The sequence below is a fragment of the Miniopterus schreibersii genome, assembly GCF_964146895.1.
Source record: "Miniopterus schreibersii genome assembly, chromosome: 15".
In the NCBI taxonomy this organism is placed as follows: domain Eukaryota; kingdom Metazoa; phylum Chordata; class Mammalia; order Chiroptera; family Miniopteridae; genus Miniopterus; species Miniopterus schreibersii.
The window spans coordinates 49,799,935-49,815,142 of record NC_138115.1 but is presented as its reverse complement, the minus strand read 5'-3'; the positions used below and the strand labels follow the sequence as shown (position 1 = coordinate 49,815,142).

Here is a 15,208-nt window from a genome sequence, read left to right as displayed (position 1 = left end):
TAATCAACAAATGTTAGGAGAAAAAGTGAAACAGTAAGAGACATTTGGACTGCCACTCACTACTGTGATGTTTGAGTTCTCTAACGGGGGTCTCCAGAAGAGTGACAGGAGAGTTGGTGACAAGAGTGAAGCAGGAGCTTGCTTGGAATATAGGCCACTGAGGCTTAAGATGGATCAGGGTGAGGAATAGTAGTTATCAAAGGGCAGGGAGTGGCATCCAGATCCCTTAGGGCCTCATTGGTCATTGTAGGGACTCTGGCTTTTGCTCTAAGCCATTTAAGAATTCTGAGCCAAGGAGCGACAATGTATAACTTTAGTTTAGCAAGATCACTCTAGGTCCTGAGTAGACTGGACTGTCGGAAAGCAAGGGTAGGACCGTAAGACAAATCAGATATGCAGTAATCCAGGTGAGGGATTTTATGGTTGGGGGGTAGTTCTTACAATAACTTCTTACAAGTATGAAGGGGTCAGATTTAATTTTCCTCATGGGTTGAATGTGGGGTGTAAGATACGGGAACCTAGGAATGACCTTTCTGAAGTCCTAGTGGAACTGGAGACCTGAGAGTAAGCTTGGTTGAGGCTTTCTGGAATCTCCTTCCCCCAGTTTACTTCCCTTCATAGTGCATATCATGTGTATTTGTCCTGCTCCCCTCCTATGGAGAAGTTCCTTGACAATGGAAACTGTTTGCTGGCACAAGCCCAGCCTGCATATAACAGACCCTTTACATGAACAGATGAACAACCCCATTAAAAGAAATGGCAATGTGGATGTCAAAACAGAGAAAGATGGCTTTTTTCAAAACACAAATTCTTCCACTAACCTCATGTAAAGTATTCCATCGGATATACAACCACACAAAAATGGCAGCCATTTCAAATGAGCTGGTTTAATTCCACGTGGTACAGGGTACTGGATAGAACAAAGACTGAAGAACACACTTGGACAGAATTCTGCGCTGGGTTTCCTCTGACCTCACAGCTAAGGTTGAAATGGCAGAGTGAGAAGAAATGAAGAGATGAGCCACTGCATGATTATTATTATTATTATTATTTTTACAAAAGTTTATTCTTAACTGTACAACAGGCTCCAAGACAATACTTCATTCTAGCTATAGGTGGCAAGAGATGTTATGACAGGGAATCCAGATGTTAAAACAAGAGTGAAATTAAGGATCGCCATTGCCCGAGGTAAAAGGAATAATTCACTTTTTGCCAGATTTCTTAATTCCACCTGTGGCTGCAAAAAAGAAAAAAGAAATGTTAGGGGAAAATACAGTTCTTATGGTAGAAGCCCCAGGGCCTGATTTGGATCCTAGTAAGGCTCAGTTCTCACACTGGGCATTCTTTCTGACACGAGCATGTACAGGGCTTTACCAATATTATCTCCTCTGGGTGAAGCAGAACGAGGATGAGGCAGGGGCACAAGTAATGGCTGTGCACTGGTCTGGAGCCACACTGTTGTGTACTTCACAGACTGGCTCATGTAGTCCTCACCCCCAGCAACCCATTTTACAGAAAATGAAGTCCTAGTATTAAGTGTTGTTCAAAGTTATAAACTGGTACGGGATGAAACCAGGATTCCAACCCAGGTAATGTGACTTCCAAATTCATATTCTTAACTGTCACATCACACCACACTATGTTCTATACCAGGGGTGGGGAAACATTTTTTCTGTCAAGGGCCACACAAAATTAACTTGAAATTAACCTGCTCTATTTGGTCGATTAACTCACCCCACTGCTCTTTGGTGAGGCCTTGGCAGGGCCAGACCAAAGGATTTCATGGGCTGTATAAGGGCATTCCCCACCCGTTCTATACTATGATTGTGGGGTCTGGCTTACTCAATCTTTATTTTACCCTATTTACAAGTGACTATATATTTGGCACACAGTAGGTACTTTAAGAAATAGTTGTAAAATTAAGTATGCCTAATAAAGGAATGAAGAGCCTATTGTGACAAAGTAAACCTTAAAAATGTAGATGTTCAATGGAAACAAGCAGTATAGGATTTCACTAAGGATTGATCTCTCTAAGGGAAGGTGCAAAATATCTCATCACATCATTCAAAAAGGGATCTCAATAGCTAGAATCTCAGTGCTGTGTGGATAAACAACAATGAACCAAACCCACTGGGATAGAAGTCTTGGGAAGCCCTAGAGGACACTCCTACCATCCCAACCTCTATTGCCCCCAGTGTGGTTCACAGTGACCCAAACAGGGCAAAGACAACTGTGGAGGAAATAATCACTAATTTGATTATTTTAAATAGCGCTTAAGCAGCACTGAAAATATTGGGGCTGCTAGGCTTGAAAAATATTTTGATCTGAATCTCTCTTACATAAAGGAAGAAAAGAAGAGGCAGAACGGTAGGGGATTAGGTTAAAAAAAGTATATAGAGCAATAGCGCGTCAAGGAGCCTGTACTTTATACGCTTATCGGGAAGCAAAAAAAGACTCAGGATGCAAAAGTACTTAAGACTTTACGAGTACTAAGTCATGAAGCAGTGAAACTGTGGAGGCTATTTGGAAGCCCAACTGTTCGAATTTTGTGTAAAATACTGTATACAAATCTGTTTCCACTTCTGCCGCTTCCCTAAGGAAGGGAAGCCCAGCCAGCCTAGGAGGCGACCTCGTTTCCAGCCCCGGTCTGGCTCCCGACCCTTCCTGCTGCGGCGAATCCAGGCCGGCCTGGGGCCGCCCGCCGTATCCTGAGAACTCAGACCTCGCCACTCACCAATGAGGCAGGAAACGGACCTGCTGGGCCCGGGTTGAGCGTGATGCTCTGGACATTTGTCCTGCTTGGGCTCCACCCGGCCCTCACTTACCCAGGGGGCCCTTCCCCGCGGCCTTCGCTTTTAGCTCCTCAAGCTTCTTCTGCTCCTCTTTCTGCCTCTGCTTGAATGCCTTATCTTCCTGGGGAGAAGCAGAGCGGGGTCACTCCCGGCGCGTTTCCCAGCCCCTCGGCGCCCGCCCACGTCCCCGCGCCGTCCTCACCTCGTCCATCTCCTTAGCCTGCTTCTTGGGCTGCTTCAGGGGCTTCTTCTTGCCACCTGTGGGCGACACGACTACGTTCGTCCGGGCCCCCACCGGGGTCGCGACCCACCCCGCCCCGCCATCGCCGCACACTCACCTTCGCGGCCGGACATGGCGCCTGCCGCCCCTTCCCCAGACCCTGCCACCGGAAGCTGAGCTCCCTGTCCCACCCCTGCGCCTATGCCGCCATGACAGCCCGCTGATTGGCTCCTGGCCCGGAAGTTGCGCTCCTAGACCGGAAGTTGCGGCCTTCTGGAGGCGGGCGCTAAAGGCTCAACTGAGTGGCAGGTGCCCGGTTGGGTTTGCAGCTCGGGCGCTAGGCGGGCCAGGTACGGGGTGGTCCTGTCCCCAGCGGAGGTCCGGAAGCCAAGGGGGTGCTTAACCGGAAGGCTCCGGGCCTGGACCGTGCGTGGGGGGCGGGAGCACTGCAGGGAGAGAGAGAGGGGCATGTGCAAAGGCCTTCAAGCTTGGAGAGCACTGCGTGGCTGGGGGAGATGCAAGGGAGGTGGCAGAGTGGGGGTTAGATCACCTGGTCCTAGAGCTTTGGAGGCCACCCAGAGGAGTTTAGGTTTTATAATATAGTACAGGTTGCGACTTTTTGCAAACTGTTTATTCATACAATGTACTTTGTTGAGTATACTATATGCAGATATTATTCTAGGCCCTGAGGATGCGGCAGTGAACAAAACAGTGCCTGCCTTGGCAGAGCTGACACCCTGGTGGGTGAGACAGATTATAAGCCAAGTAAATAAGTGAAGTACATATCCTAGGTCATGTGATATGTGCATGGAGAAAAATAAAGCAGAGAGTGGGTAAGGAATGCTGGGGTGGGGAGGTGGCAATGACATTTGAGCAGGTCTTGAAAAGGGGGAGGGGACAAGCAGTACAGATAGTGAAAGCTGGTGTGAACACTCTGCAATGGAGATAGCCTAGGGTGTTCCAGTCATATCAAGAAGCCCATGCATGGTAATTAGGTGAAGGATGTGTTAGCTAACCTTATTGTATGTAGGTGTATCAAACCATAACATTGTATGCCTTAAACTTATACAATGGTGTATGTCAATTATATCTCAATAAAGCTGGAGTTGGGGGGACGGTCCTTGTGACTGGAGCAGAGTGAGGAGAGACTAGTGGGAGATGAGGTTGGAGAATGAGAGCCAGGAGGTGGATGCCCTATGGACCATGGAAAGGACTTGCTTTTACCTTGAGAAAAATGAGGAACTGTTGCAGGGTTTGAGCAGAGAGAGATATGTTTTGAAAGGACCACAGCTCTGTTCATAGTAGACTGTAGGGGCTAGAGTAGAAGCAGGGAGACATGTCAGGAGGCTCCTAGGATAATTCTGATTACCATGTGAAGAATAGCTGTGGGGGGCAGGAGAGGAAGCCAAAACTTCACAGGAGGCTGTAGCTGTCATCTCTGCCAGGGATGGGTGTCCTTCTGGGGTCCAGGACTGGGCTGCTGGAAAAGGAAGATCCAGGAAAGGAGGCTAAGAAGGTAGGAGGAAGCCAAGAGGGAGGAGTGATTTCAAAAAGAGGGTGTTGAAAGCTGCAGAGATAGTAGAGAAGGAATTTGAAAAGCTCCTGCTGGATCTGGCCAGGTGGATGTTTTGCAGGGCCTCCAGGGGAGCAACCTTGGTGGAATGGAATCGAGAGAAGGGGGCTGAGGAAGTAATGACAGCCAAGGTGGACACCTTTCTGCCAACTGTTATTTAGAAGGAGGAGAGTGGTGCTGTGTTGGTCAGGGCTGCAAGGCAGCATGCTCTGCTCTGATGAGGGGTACACCTGCAGGACTATTGTGGGGTCACAGCTTGTTTGCAGCGGGCATTGGCATTGAGGCCTAGGTGGCTTGCTCGACCACTGGGGCATGGATGACATGTGCTCCCTTAGGCCTTATGACTGGGACTCAGGGGTTCAGATGCAGCACCAACTTGGAACCACTGTTACAGGGATGCCCCCTTCTTGTTTCTCAGCTCAGGCCCACTTTTGTCCAAGAGGTATGTCCCTACCCAACCAATGTAGTTTTCAAGAGGATTTGAGCTTCTCCAAGCATGGCATGGGGGGAGGCTGGGTGCTCTGACCCATCTCTGTTCCACCTACATCAGAAAGCCCCTTTCTTTTTTTTAATCCTCACCTGCGGATATTTTTCCCCTTACATTTTTAGAGATAGTGGAAGGGAGAGAGAGGGAGAGAGGAACATCAATGTTGAAGAGACACATCAAGTGGTTGCCTCCTGCACTTGCCCTGACAGGGGCCGAGCCTGCAACCAAGGTACGTGCCCTTGGCTGGAATCAAACCCAGGGCCCTTCAGTCTGCGAGGAAGCCCCTTTCTTTATAACTGGAACACCTCCTATTTGTCTTCGTGTCTCCAGCTTCCTCTGCTTTTCTTTCTCTGGCCTGGTTGTTTGGCCACCAGGTGTCACTCTGACAGCCAGAGTCAGTAGTTGGGAGCTTGTGGGGTAGAGGGGTGGTTTGGCCAGAGGAGGGTGCTGCTGGCCCAGGTTTGCCCACGAACACAGGTCACATGGCCCACTCTTGGGAAGAGGGGATAATGGGAGACTCCCTGTGCTGCTCATTCAGGTGGAGAAGTAGGCGTTGTTGGGCCCTGAACATCAAAGTGAGGTTGAAAGGGGAAAGGTTAAAGAAACCTACCCTGTTGAACAGTTACTAAGGTCGGAGAGGAGAGAGAAAACTTATGGAAAGTGAGAAATGTGCCCTGGCCAGTGTGGCTCAGTGATCAGAGTGTCAGCCCACATACCAAAGAGTCTTGGGTTCGATTTCCGGTCAAGGGCACTTACCTGGGTTGCAGGTTCAATCTCGGGCCCCTGTTGGGGCATGTGAGGGAGGCAACCAATCGATGATGTCTCTCTCACATTGATGTTTCTTCCCCCCCCCCTTACCCTCCCTGAAGACAGTGGAGAAAACGTCCTTGGGTAAGGTTTAACCAAAAAAAAGTGAGAAATATTAGCCTGGGACTTGGAGGGCAGAAGGAGAAGGGCTGGTGGGAACCTAAGAAAAGTTGTCCTCTGTGAGGAGGGGCTTTTCTGTTGGGCAACCCATGATCTGTGTCCTCAAACATAAGCCCCACCCTGCTTCCCAGGAGCTGAGGCACCTCCAGAGAGTCTGGGAGGTTGGTTTTGATGGTCTCATACAGGAATCTGTCCCTGAAATCCCCTCGGTTCCACAGTTTCTTAGGGAGTTTGTGGGGCTTTGTCAGCATGGACACAACTCAGGTTTGAGAATTTTCTTTGACATTATCAGAAGCCTGGGCACCAGAATTCTTACCTGAGTCATAACAGAGACCTGGGGGTGTGGGTACAATGGGAGGGTCTGTTTTGTGTGGCATCATGGAGGGAGGTGGGAGGCATGATTTCCTAAATACATATGTGTATGTACTTCCCTGGTGTGTCCCATGGTCCAAGTGCACTGGGGTAGGAAGCCTGACCGCAGTGGCTGCAGCCTGCAAGTCCAGCAGAGTAGCACTAAGTTTGGACTTTTAATGATAGTCGGTTTAGAACTGACCCTAGACCTTGAAACCTGACATATGGCCACCGTTTCTCAGCTGTGAGCTGATCTGTCTGGTGTCCCCCCACAGATCTCCTGATGACAGGGTGCAGCCCCATGTCTGCTATGCAGTACATTGTGGGTGTGCCCCCAGTACTAGTGCGGAGAGGCCTCCTTGGAAGGGACATCTTGATGACCAGGACTTTGTGCAGCCCAGGCCCCAGCCAGCCCAGAGAAAAAAGACCTGAAGAGGTGGCCCTTGGGCTGTACCACCGCCTCTCAGTGCTGGGAAGAGCCGTGGGGCACAGCATTCAACAGCGAGTGTCCTCCACAGCCAAGACATGGTGGGAGAGATATGAAGAGTTTGTCGGACTCAATGAGGTTCGAGAGGCCCAGGGAAACGTGACTGAGGTGAGAAGGGGAGCCCAGGTGATTCACCCTGCCCTCTGACGGGGGAAGTGTGGCCTGGAGACTCCTGCCTAACAAGTCACCAGCCACATCCAAATGAACCTTTTCTTGAACAAATTCCACTAGCAGAGGGATTTGGCTGTTTCATGGCAACCTGGGGTTGATGCTACTGAAAACAAGTTGCTGTATACCAGTGAGTCTCTGGCCATTACCATCTTCCCGTTAAGGCCAGCAGACACTTCCTTCATTGACTGGGGTGATGAGAGTGGCTTGGAGGGTTCCTGCGTTCCAGTGTTAAAGCCCCATGTGGAGTGAGACCTCCCTTGTGAAGGTGGAGCTCCTGGGAAACATCGCACTGTGAGGAGGAAAGAGCTGCTTGTGTTGGTCAAGTCCTTTGTGGCAGGGGAAAGCATTCTGCCACCCATGTTCCTGCTCCTGCCTCAGCGCAGACCAGTGTAGCGTGGTGGAAACCTGGGCTTCAGCTGGAGGTTTTGGGGAACAGTGCTGTCACTCCCCTTGGAGGTCATGACCTTGGCTGAGCTGCCTTGGGGTCTGTAAAATGGAAGCTGTAGCAATGCCTTTCATGGCACTGCTGTGAGGTGTAAATTAGGTAACACACAAAACATCTTAAGAACGTAGGTTTCTTTCTGTGGTTTGTGTCAGGCTACAGTTGGCTGGGTTGGCGCAGATTGTGTGCATTCTTAGCTGTTTTCCAGATTCTCAGGGCCGTGTTATTTCTGCTTCAATGGATAAATCCGGTGGTTCTGATGGGGTTGTCCTTTGAGGGTGACTGGGTGAGCCAGGATTATGTTTCTGAGGAAGTCATTCCACCTTTTGTGCTGACACCCCACTGACCTTTCTTAGCCAGTCTTGCTGGGAATGGGCTGAGCCTGTGTGGGTGTGGAGAGAGGGAGCAGAAGACTTCCGCTGTTCCCTCTGCAGGCAGAGAAAGTGTTCATGGTGGCTCGAGGGCTTGTCCGCGAGGCTCTGGAGGACTTGGAGGTGCAGCAGGCCAAGCTAAAGGAGGTGAGGGACCGCTTGGACCGCATCTCCAAAGAGGACATCCAGTACCTGGAACTGGCTACTCTGGAGCACAGGATGCTGCAGGTAGGCACCCCAGGAGGCAGCCCTTCCTCAGCTGGACAGGGATCCTAGCTTGGCAGGTCATGGAGGAGCAAGGTGGGAGCCCTGACTGGTCTGGTGGCTAGAGACCTGGTAAGGAGGGACTGGGCCCCAGGTTTCCTGAGCCCACCCACCCATTTTCTCCTGGAGTACTGGGGTCAGCAACCCAGGGCACTATGATGTGGGCCCTAGGTTGCTAAGGAGGGAGCACCATGGAGGGGGCTGGCCCAGAGAGTGCCAGACACTTCCCTTCTGATAGATGTATTCTCTAGACATCAGTCCGTGTCTGATAAAAGCCAAGACTTTGGGTAAGAGGACAGTGCAGCCACTTCAACCACCCCTGGTTCCTTTGCTGCCCCCACACAACCAGGCTTATGCTGCCTTCATTCATTGGCATGTCATCTGTGCCGGGCATGAGGCTGAGCCTCAGGGACATGATGGTGGGGCATCTGCCGGCAGCTGTAGCCGCAGGGCCACGTTGTTGCTCTTTAACACAGCTTCGCTTCTGCAGGAGGAGAAGAGGCTCCGCACAGCCTACCTGCGTGCCGAGGACTCCGAACGAGAGAAGTTCTCCCTCTTCTCTGCAGCTGTGCGGGAAAGTCATGAGAAGGAGCGCACGCGGGCCGAGAGGACCAAAAACTGGTCCCTCATTGGGTCAGTCCTGGGCGCCCTGATTGGTGTGGCTGGCTCCACCTATGTGAACCGTGTGCGGCTACAGGAGCTGAAGGCCTTACTCCTGGAGGCACAGAAGGGACCTGTGAGCCTCCAGGAGGCCATTCGAGAACAGGCATCCAGCTACTCCCTCCAGCACAGGGACCTCCATGACCTCATAGTGGACCTAAGGAGCCTGGTACAAGCCGAGCCGGGGCAGAGCTCTGGGTCTCAGGCAGGTACTTCCCCCCCCCAAGTCAGAGACACAGATGTCCTCTCAGCTGCCCTGAAAGAGCAGCTCAGCCATTCCAGGCAGGTCCATTCCTGTCTAGAGGGTTTACGAGAGCAGCTTGATGGCCTGGAGAAGACTTTCAGCCAAATGGCTGGGGTGGTTCAGCTTGCAAAGGCTGCAGACGGAGCTCTGCCTGGCTCCTCGCTGGAGCAAGGGAGCACGATCCTGGTGATGTCGGACATGGAGCAGAGGCTAGAAGCCCAGGTCAATAGGAACACCATCTACAGCACACTGGTCACCTGTGTGACAATTGTGGCCACAATGCCTATGCTCTACATGCTGTTCAGGGCCAGCTAGCCCCTGGCCCCTACTCCAAGCAGTGAAATAAGCCTTAGGAGGCGCACACAACCTCAGCCTGAGTCTGAGTACCGTCTGTGTGGCTCACCAGCCGGCACACTTTCCTTTGCAAGCAGTGCTCATTTATATTAATCATGAAAACTTTGTACTAATGTATCATTAAAATGTCTTTGAGTTTGTGTTATTTAAAGTAATTTATACTGGACTGAGTTTTTTATCCGTGGAAAATTGAGGCTCCAGACTCAAGGGTTTGTTCTCCCCCTTCATACCTCTCTTCTCCTTGGTTCGGGACTGTTTTGCATGCATTTATTCTTGAGGTCTGGATTTTCATTTTGGGTTTGCTGGCCTACCCTCTGCTTGCCCAACCCTTCTGTGTCAGGTGGCCTGGGCATTCCAGTGAATGGAACCTACCCTACTACTCACCCATTGGTAACCATGGTTACTGCCCCTCTCTGGATCAATTTCTTTTTAGTGCTGGAGCCATAATCAGAGGGGAGCAGGAAAGAGGGATTGGGGGAAGAGTTGGTAAATACTGCTGGAGACATAATTACAGGGATTGGTGGCCAATCTAGGTCCCTGGTGCAGAGTGCTTTGGGCAGCACTGGTGTGCCACCAGGGCTGGGTGTCCTCCCACAGAGCCCAGGGATGGCCTTTACAGGCATGAGCAGAACTCAGCCTGCCAGCAGTGCAAACTGAGAGGCAGTGATAGGGAGGGGCCTCCCAGAGGCGGGAGGTGCAGTGGGAGGCATGGAGGCTGACTGTCCTGAGAACCTCTGACCTGTTCTTTTTCAGAGGGGAAAGGCAACCTTTGACCTCCCAGGCTAAATGGCCACAGGTGGCCTTGTGTGTCCTTGAGTAAACAAGAGCAGTGGGGAGGCACACTGTACTCCCGTTGGAGTATAGGAGGACTTGCACATCTGGAGAACCTCCTTTCAGAGCACACAGAGGTGGTACCCAGGGTCTGCGGGTAGGTGCTTCTGTGGACTTGCCAAGCAGAGGCCTGTGGAGCCAGAAGTGTTTCCCATGAGGTGCCCTCCCTTCTTCAACCCTGTGCTCAGGCCCATGACCCCACGGGTACTAAGAACCTCTGAGTGCCTGGTCCCTTGGTCATTTGGTCACTTCATCCCTGGCAATGTTTTCTTTGCAATGGTTCCCCAGGATGGCATAGGATGAAATGACTTCTGCACTTGGGATGTTCACACACTTGATGGGGTAGAAGGTGCCATATCTGTATACAAATGAGGGCTACTGTGGGGGTTTGGAAGTCCCAGGTCCCCCTTTGGGTGAGGGTGTGCACTTGAGGAGCGAATGGATTTAGAGAGGAGAGGATTATAGGCACATGGTAAGGGCACCCCACAAGCTACACAGGCCATGATAGGTGAGGAACTCAGGACAGATTGACCTGGCTGAGGTGGTGATGGCTGTGGGGGAGTGTGGAATATAAGGTAAGAGTGAGGTGGAGGAGCTGGGGTGCCAGGTTGACAGGCACCTGGTCTTTGATGTTGGAGGCCAGGGATGAGGGAACTGGGGAGGAGGTGCCATGCAGGTATAGATCAGGTGCTGGAAGGGGGTAGAGGAAAGGGAGTGACCTGAGGAGTTGGGTAGGGAGAATTTGGAAGGCAGAGTTGGATAGATTAGAGTGGAGGCAGACTTGATGGGGGTTGGCAGGTAGGAAGAGGGTGTCGGTGGCTGGTGTTAACTCTTTGGGTAGTAGTCAGTGTGGATGACCTGGACTTTCTGGTTGAGGCTCCCCCTGACTTGTGGAGGCCCTGGGGGCTTCCAGGATGATGTGTGTGTATGTGACAAATTTTGCCTCCAAGGAGGCCATCCCAATGGCCTTGAGCCAGTCTTCCAAAAGTTGTAACAGGACGGGCCAGGTCCTCGCTGGAGTTTGCAATGGGCCGGCCAGGGTGAGAAGGGCCCAGCAGGGGGCACAAATGGGCTTCTGGAGAGAGAACCCTTCTGCCCAGCGGTTCCTCCCTCGGAAAGTCCAGGTATTTGCTAGCGAGGGAGTTTAGACTTGCCGAAAGCTTCTCAGCTTGGGGTGTGTCCAGGTACAGACCCGGGATATAAAGAAGGAAATGCGCCCTTGCTTGTGTACTTTTGCAGCCGACGTGCCCTCCTTTCACAGCCGGCTAGGTGTGGTGTCACCTCCACTTGCCGGTGCGTGTGTGTGGTGGGTGGCGGGGGTCAGGTTACTTGGCTTAGCGATGGCGTAAACCCAGCCCCAGCCCCAATGCCTGCGCTCTTCCCGCACAGCCCGAGGTGGGGGCCGGAAGGAGGGGTTGCCTTGTGGGGAGTCCTGGGCGGTGGGCAGGACCGGGCGAGGTGGGAGAGACGAGGCGCCCGGAGTCCAGGTAAACAGTTGGAGGAGGCCGACCCCGGAGCCCGGTACTGGAAGTGGAGGCGGAGGCTGGGGACACCGCGGCGCGGAGGCGGTGGCTAGCGAGCGGGCGGAGCAGGTGAGCGCGCGGGTCGCCCCCAGCGCTGGCCCGCGGGAAGAGGCCGGGCGCGCGCTGCGCCCACACCTGGGAGCGCGAGGCGCGACCCCCGCCCGGCCCCTCCCACCCCGGCAGGGCTCCCGATTCCAGCTCCGTCGGGGCGCGCAGGTGAGGCCGGGCGGGGCGGGGCGGGGTGGGGTGGGGCGGCCGCGTGCAGCGCTCCAGTCCCCGCCACCGCCGCGATCGCGGCGGCCGTGGCTACCTCCGGGTGCAGCCAGCCCCCCACCAGGGGCCCTCGGCAAGTGCGCAGCCTGCGGGGGATAGAATGCGGGGTCCCGGGCCGCTCGGGGCGCGCGCCCGGCTCGGTCGGCTGCTTCCGGCCTGGCCTGGGTGGCGGGCGGGGGGAGGGCGGCCCGGCGGGCGCGGGGGGAAGGAGCGGAGCCGGCCGGGCCGACGCGGCTTTGTCTCTTTTGTTCCCGGCGGTGGCAGCGCCGCGGCGGGAGGGGCGGGCGGCGGGCGCAGTTTTCCGCCCCTCGGTCTCCGGGTAACAGCTGCGGCTCCGCCAGACCCACCTCCGGGGGGCGGGGGGGGCGCAGCGAGGTCGCCGCGCGCAGATCCCAAGCCCGGAGCGGCCGGAGCCCGCCTCCGCGCGCTCGTCCCGCGGGGCCCGGCCGGGTGGTGAGTGCGGGCCGGGGGCCGGGGTGGTGGGGACCCGGCGCGGCGGCGGGCCCCCCGCGGGAAGGGCCTGGGGCCTCGATCCCGCGGGGCAGGGGCACCCCGGTGAGTGGTGGGCAGCTTGGGTCCTGAAAGTTGGGACCACACTTCTCCGCGCGAAGGGAAACTCTGGCGGCTCCGCCTGTAACGCGATTGGGAGACGGAGGAGGTGGAGCTGCTCCTCCGCGCCCCCTCCTCGCCGCGGCCGCCTCCGCCCGCGCCGGCCGGCCCCTTCCCCGCCCTCCCGAGACCACTGGTGGGGTCCCTGCCCGCGGCCCGGAGAGGAGGGAGGAAGGTCGGGGGAGAGCTGATGGGGAGGTCGCGGCTTCCCGCCTCGTAGCAACAGCCCTGCAGGCTGCGCTCGGTGAACCGACACATGCGGACTGGGCACCTCCCGCCACGCATCTGCGGAGGGGGACCCCCTTTTCGGTACACAGGCGGTTCTGGAGCCCTCGTGGGTGCCTGGTAAATGGTGGGTCCTCCCACCCCACGCCAACACACAGGCGGCAGGGCGAGCAGTGTGCACTACAGCTCTGTCAATGAGTAACTCTTCTCCCTGGTGGACCCAGGGAACCCGGCGGGAGCCAGGAAAGGAAAGGCCAGTTTCCCAGTAATGTCCAGGAGTCCGAAATGAGAGCTGGGTATGACCCTTCTCCAAGTGAGCAAGGGCAGAGTTGTGAGCCCCTTTCGTTGGTGAGGACAGCCCTGGAAGGGCCCAGGAGGTGCTTGCTCTTTGCAGATAGAAATTAGGCAGCCTTGGGCCCTGCCGCAGAGGTCCAGAGAAAGCTGGGCCAGAAGAGACCTCAGGCCGGGCCTGGGCACAGGTAGAGTGAGGCTTTGGCTGTGATCCTGGGTGGGGCCAGAGATCTGCAGAGTGGGCAGGAGATCCTGGCTATGCAAGTTGGGAACATGAGGCCTGGCTCCAAACCGTCCTTTTCAGTTGGCTCTGGCCTGCTCATTAATGAAAGTGGGGCTCACACCTTGTCCTCTGAGAGGCCAAGTAGCTCAGAGAGCCCCATATCTTCCCTACGGGCTGGGTTTCCTTGGCTATGAAATGGGGGTTGTTCTTACAAGGAGCACCTGCTTTGTGCTACCTGCCCTGTCCCAGTTGCTGGGGCCTCTGAATCAAAAGCCACACTCCCTGCCTTCCAGGAGCTTCAAGTTGAGTGGGAGGGTGGATCAGGGTGAAAAGTGGCCTTGGTTGGTGTCACTAATCCCGGGCATACACCACAGCATGTTTAATGGTCAGAGCAGTCTTGTTTCCCATTTGGCCCAAGGCAGAGCTGCAGAGCCACCACACGGAGTGGACTCAGCAGCCTAGGTGGACAGGGAAGGCTCCCGGGGGCGGGGGGGGGATGGTTGGGAGTGGAGTTAATGGGATAGAGGTGGAGTGGGCATTCCAGGCAGTGGGAGCAGCCGAGATGTCAGGGCGGAGCGCAATAGCCTGCGGGTGAGGCATGAGGAGCATGCGTGGGAGAGCGCTGGCATATGATAGGAGAGGGCTGGGGCTGGAGGGGTTCGACCTTTATCACAGGCCCTAGGGTGCCCCAGAGACACCAGGGGGACAGGAGGGATATGCTCCGATTCTGCTTGGAGATCCTGAGAAGTAGGATTGACAAAGGGCTGGAGGCTGCTCTGTGGCCTGTGGCGGAGTTTAAGTGAAATAGGAGTGCCCAACGAGGAGGAGAAATTGTCACTGTCCTTTCCCTCCTCCCCCACCCGTGGTAAGAGGGGAAAGGGGAGGGGTTCTAGGCCCTGTTTCAGTGATCGTTTCAGTGATGGAAGAAGCCTGCCGCTTTTCCCAGAGGGTCAGCCTCCAGCCTCCTCTGTGGCCCCACCAGGAGCTGTTCTGATCCCTGCCCATCTTCCTCTGGGCCACCCAGTTGTGATTTTACATTTGGGGAGTGTCTTGGTTGCTGCCCCTTGAGGGCTGGAGAACCTTGGCACACAGAAGGCTCTGAGCAAATGTTTGTAAGGGAATAAAGGATTCAATGTTGGTCTAACTATGGACCCTCTGCCCCAGGCGCATCCCTGAGCAGGAGGTGGCAGGAGGGGAGAGAGCAGTAACCAAGTACAGGACGTGGCCTCTACCCATCCTCAGGCATACCCTGTCTTCCTGGAGCAAGAAACTCTCTTCCCTTAACCCTTGGAAACAAGGTGGGGGGCTCCTGGGAAGTCTGTCTTTGCCACAGTCCTGGGCTTCTGGCCGGGTTCATGACTCTCCCTGCTGCCCCCTTTCCCCGCCCCCTTGGGTGACAAACAGAGGCAGCCTTGTTCCTGCTCCCATAGAGCTGCCCTGTTCTCTGCACACTAAAAATGGAAACCCCCAAGCTATTTTGGGAGCAGTGCCCAGCCAGGCTGTGGCCACGGCTCCCACTGGGCTGCTGGACTGTCCTTTGAGCCTTTGGCCCAGCCCCGCTCACTCTGGGGCAGCCTCAGGGACATGCCGTGGGAGGAGCTGACCTGGCCTGAGGGAAGCTCTCCCACAGGCAGACTGGCAGCTGGGTGGCAGGAGGGGCTGGGCAACGTGGCCTGGGCACAGGCAAGTAGAGGAAGTGTTTCATGGTCAGTGGTGTACGACCTGTCCCAGCATTTCACCAACCTTGGTTCTCCTGTCTGGGGACCACTGCGCCTGGGGAAGATGGTGTTGCCGTGGTTTCCTGGTCCCAGCAGGCCTTAGGACCCTCCCCCCCCCTTCTCCACACGAGATCCTGGCTGTGCTTTGACCTGCTGGAGAGGAAATAGCAAG

At 55.0% G+C, this 15,208-nt stretch overlaps 3 protein-coding genes across 6 annotated transcripts in view; 2 read left to right on the top strand and 1 right to left on the bottom strand.

The window, feature by feature from the left end:
* Nucleotides 1–1,027: 1,027 nt before the first annotated feature.
* On the bottom strand, nt 1,028–3,226 carry TMA7 (translation machinery associated 7 homolog). The gene is made up of 4 exons (XM_081159487.1): nt 3,131–3,226; nt 2,995–3,050; nt 2,826–2,913; nt 1,028–1,237 (listed from the first exon to the last, which is right to left on the bottom strand). The coding sequence occupies exons 1-4, from the start codon at nt 3,144–3,146 to the stop codon at nt 1,203–1,205; spliced, it is 195 nt and encodes a 64-aa protein (XP_081015613.1). The 5' UTR covers nt 3,147–3,226; the 3' UTR covers nt 1,028–1,202.
* A 58-nt stretch (nt 3,227–3,284) lies between these two features.
* CCDC51 (coiled-coil domain containing 51) lies at nt 3,285–9,496 on the top strand. Of its 4 annotated transcripts, XM_081159389.1 has the most exons (5): nt 3,319–3,362; nt 4,921–5,027; nt 6,626–6,945; nt 7,885–8,049; nt 8,576–9,496. In XM_081159389.1, the coding sequence occupies exons 2-5, from the start codon at nt 4,949–4,951 to the stop codon at nt 9,302–9,304; spliced, it is 1,293 nt and encodes a 430-aa protein (XP_081015515.1). In that variant the 5' UTR covers nt 3,319–3,362; nt 4,921–4,948; the 3' UTR covers nt 9,305–9,496. The 4 variants fall into 4 exon arrangements, with proteins under 4 accessions (XP_081015516.1, XP_081015515.1, XP_081015517.1 ...); XM_081159390.1 differs by lacking the exon at nt 4,921–5,027 and having other exon boundaries at nt 3,285–3,362; XM_081159391.1 differs by lacking the exons at nt 3,319–3,362; nt 4,921–5,027 and adding an exon at nt 4,476–4,528.
* A 2,113-nt stretch (nt 9,497–11,609) lies between these two features.
* PLXNB1 (plexin B1) overlaps nt 11,610–15,208 on the top strand; it is a 29,296-nt gene continuing 25,697 nt past the window's right edge. The window contains exon 1 of the mRNA XM_081159568.1: nt 11,610–11,661. The gene's annotated coding sequence lies outside the window, so the exon portion shown is untranslated. The remainder of the gene's footprint in view (nt 11,662–15,208) is intronic.

Bases quoted from the DNA above. Each gene is read 5' to 3' on its own strand.
- TMA7 (XM_081159487.1), bottom strand. The intron at 2,914-2,994 runs GTGAGGACGGCG...GCTTCTCCCCAG, and splicing joins AGGCTAAGGAGATGGACGAG to GAAGATAAGGCATTCAAGCA. The intron at 1,238-2,825 runs GTAAGTGAGGGC...TCTTTTTTGCAG, and splicing joins CGCGGGGAAGGGCCCCCTGG to CCACAGGTGGAATTAAGAAA.
- CCDC51 (XM_081159388.1), top strand. From the start codon at position 4,898: ATGGATGACATGTGCTCCCTTAGGCCTTATGACTGGGACTCAGGGGTT. The intron at 5,028-6,625 runs GTATGTCCCTAC...GTCCCCCCACAG, and splicing joins GGCCCACTTTTGTCCAAGAG to ATCTCCTGATGACAGGGTGC. The intron at 8,050-8,575 runs GTAGGCACCCCA...TCGCTTCTGCAG, and splicing joins TGGAGCACAGGATGCTGCAG to GAGGAGAAGAGGCTCCGCAC.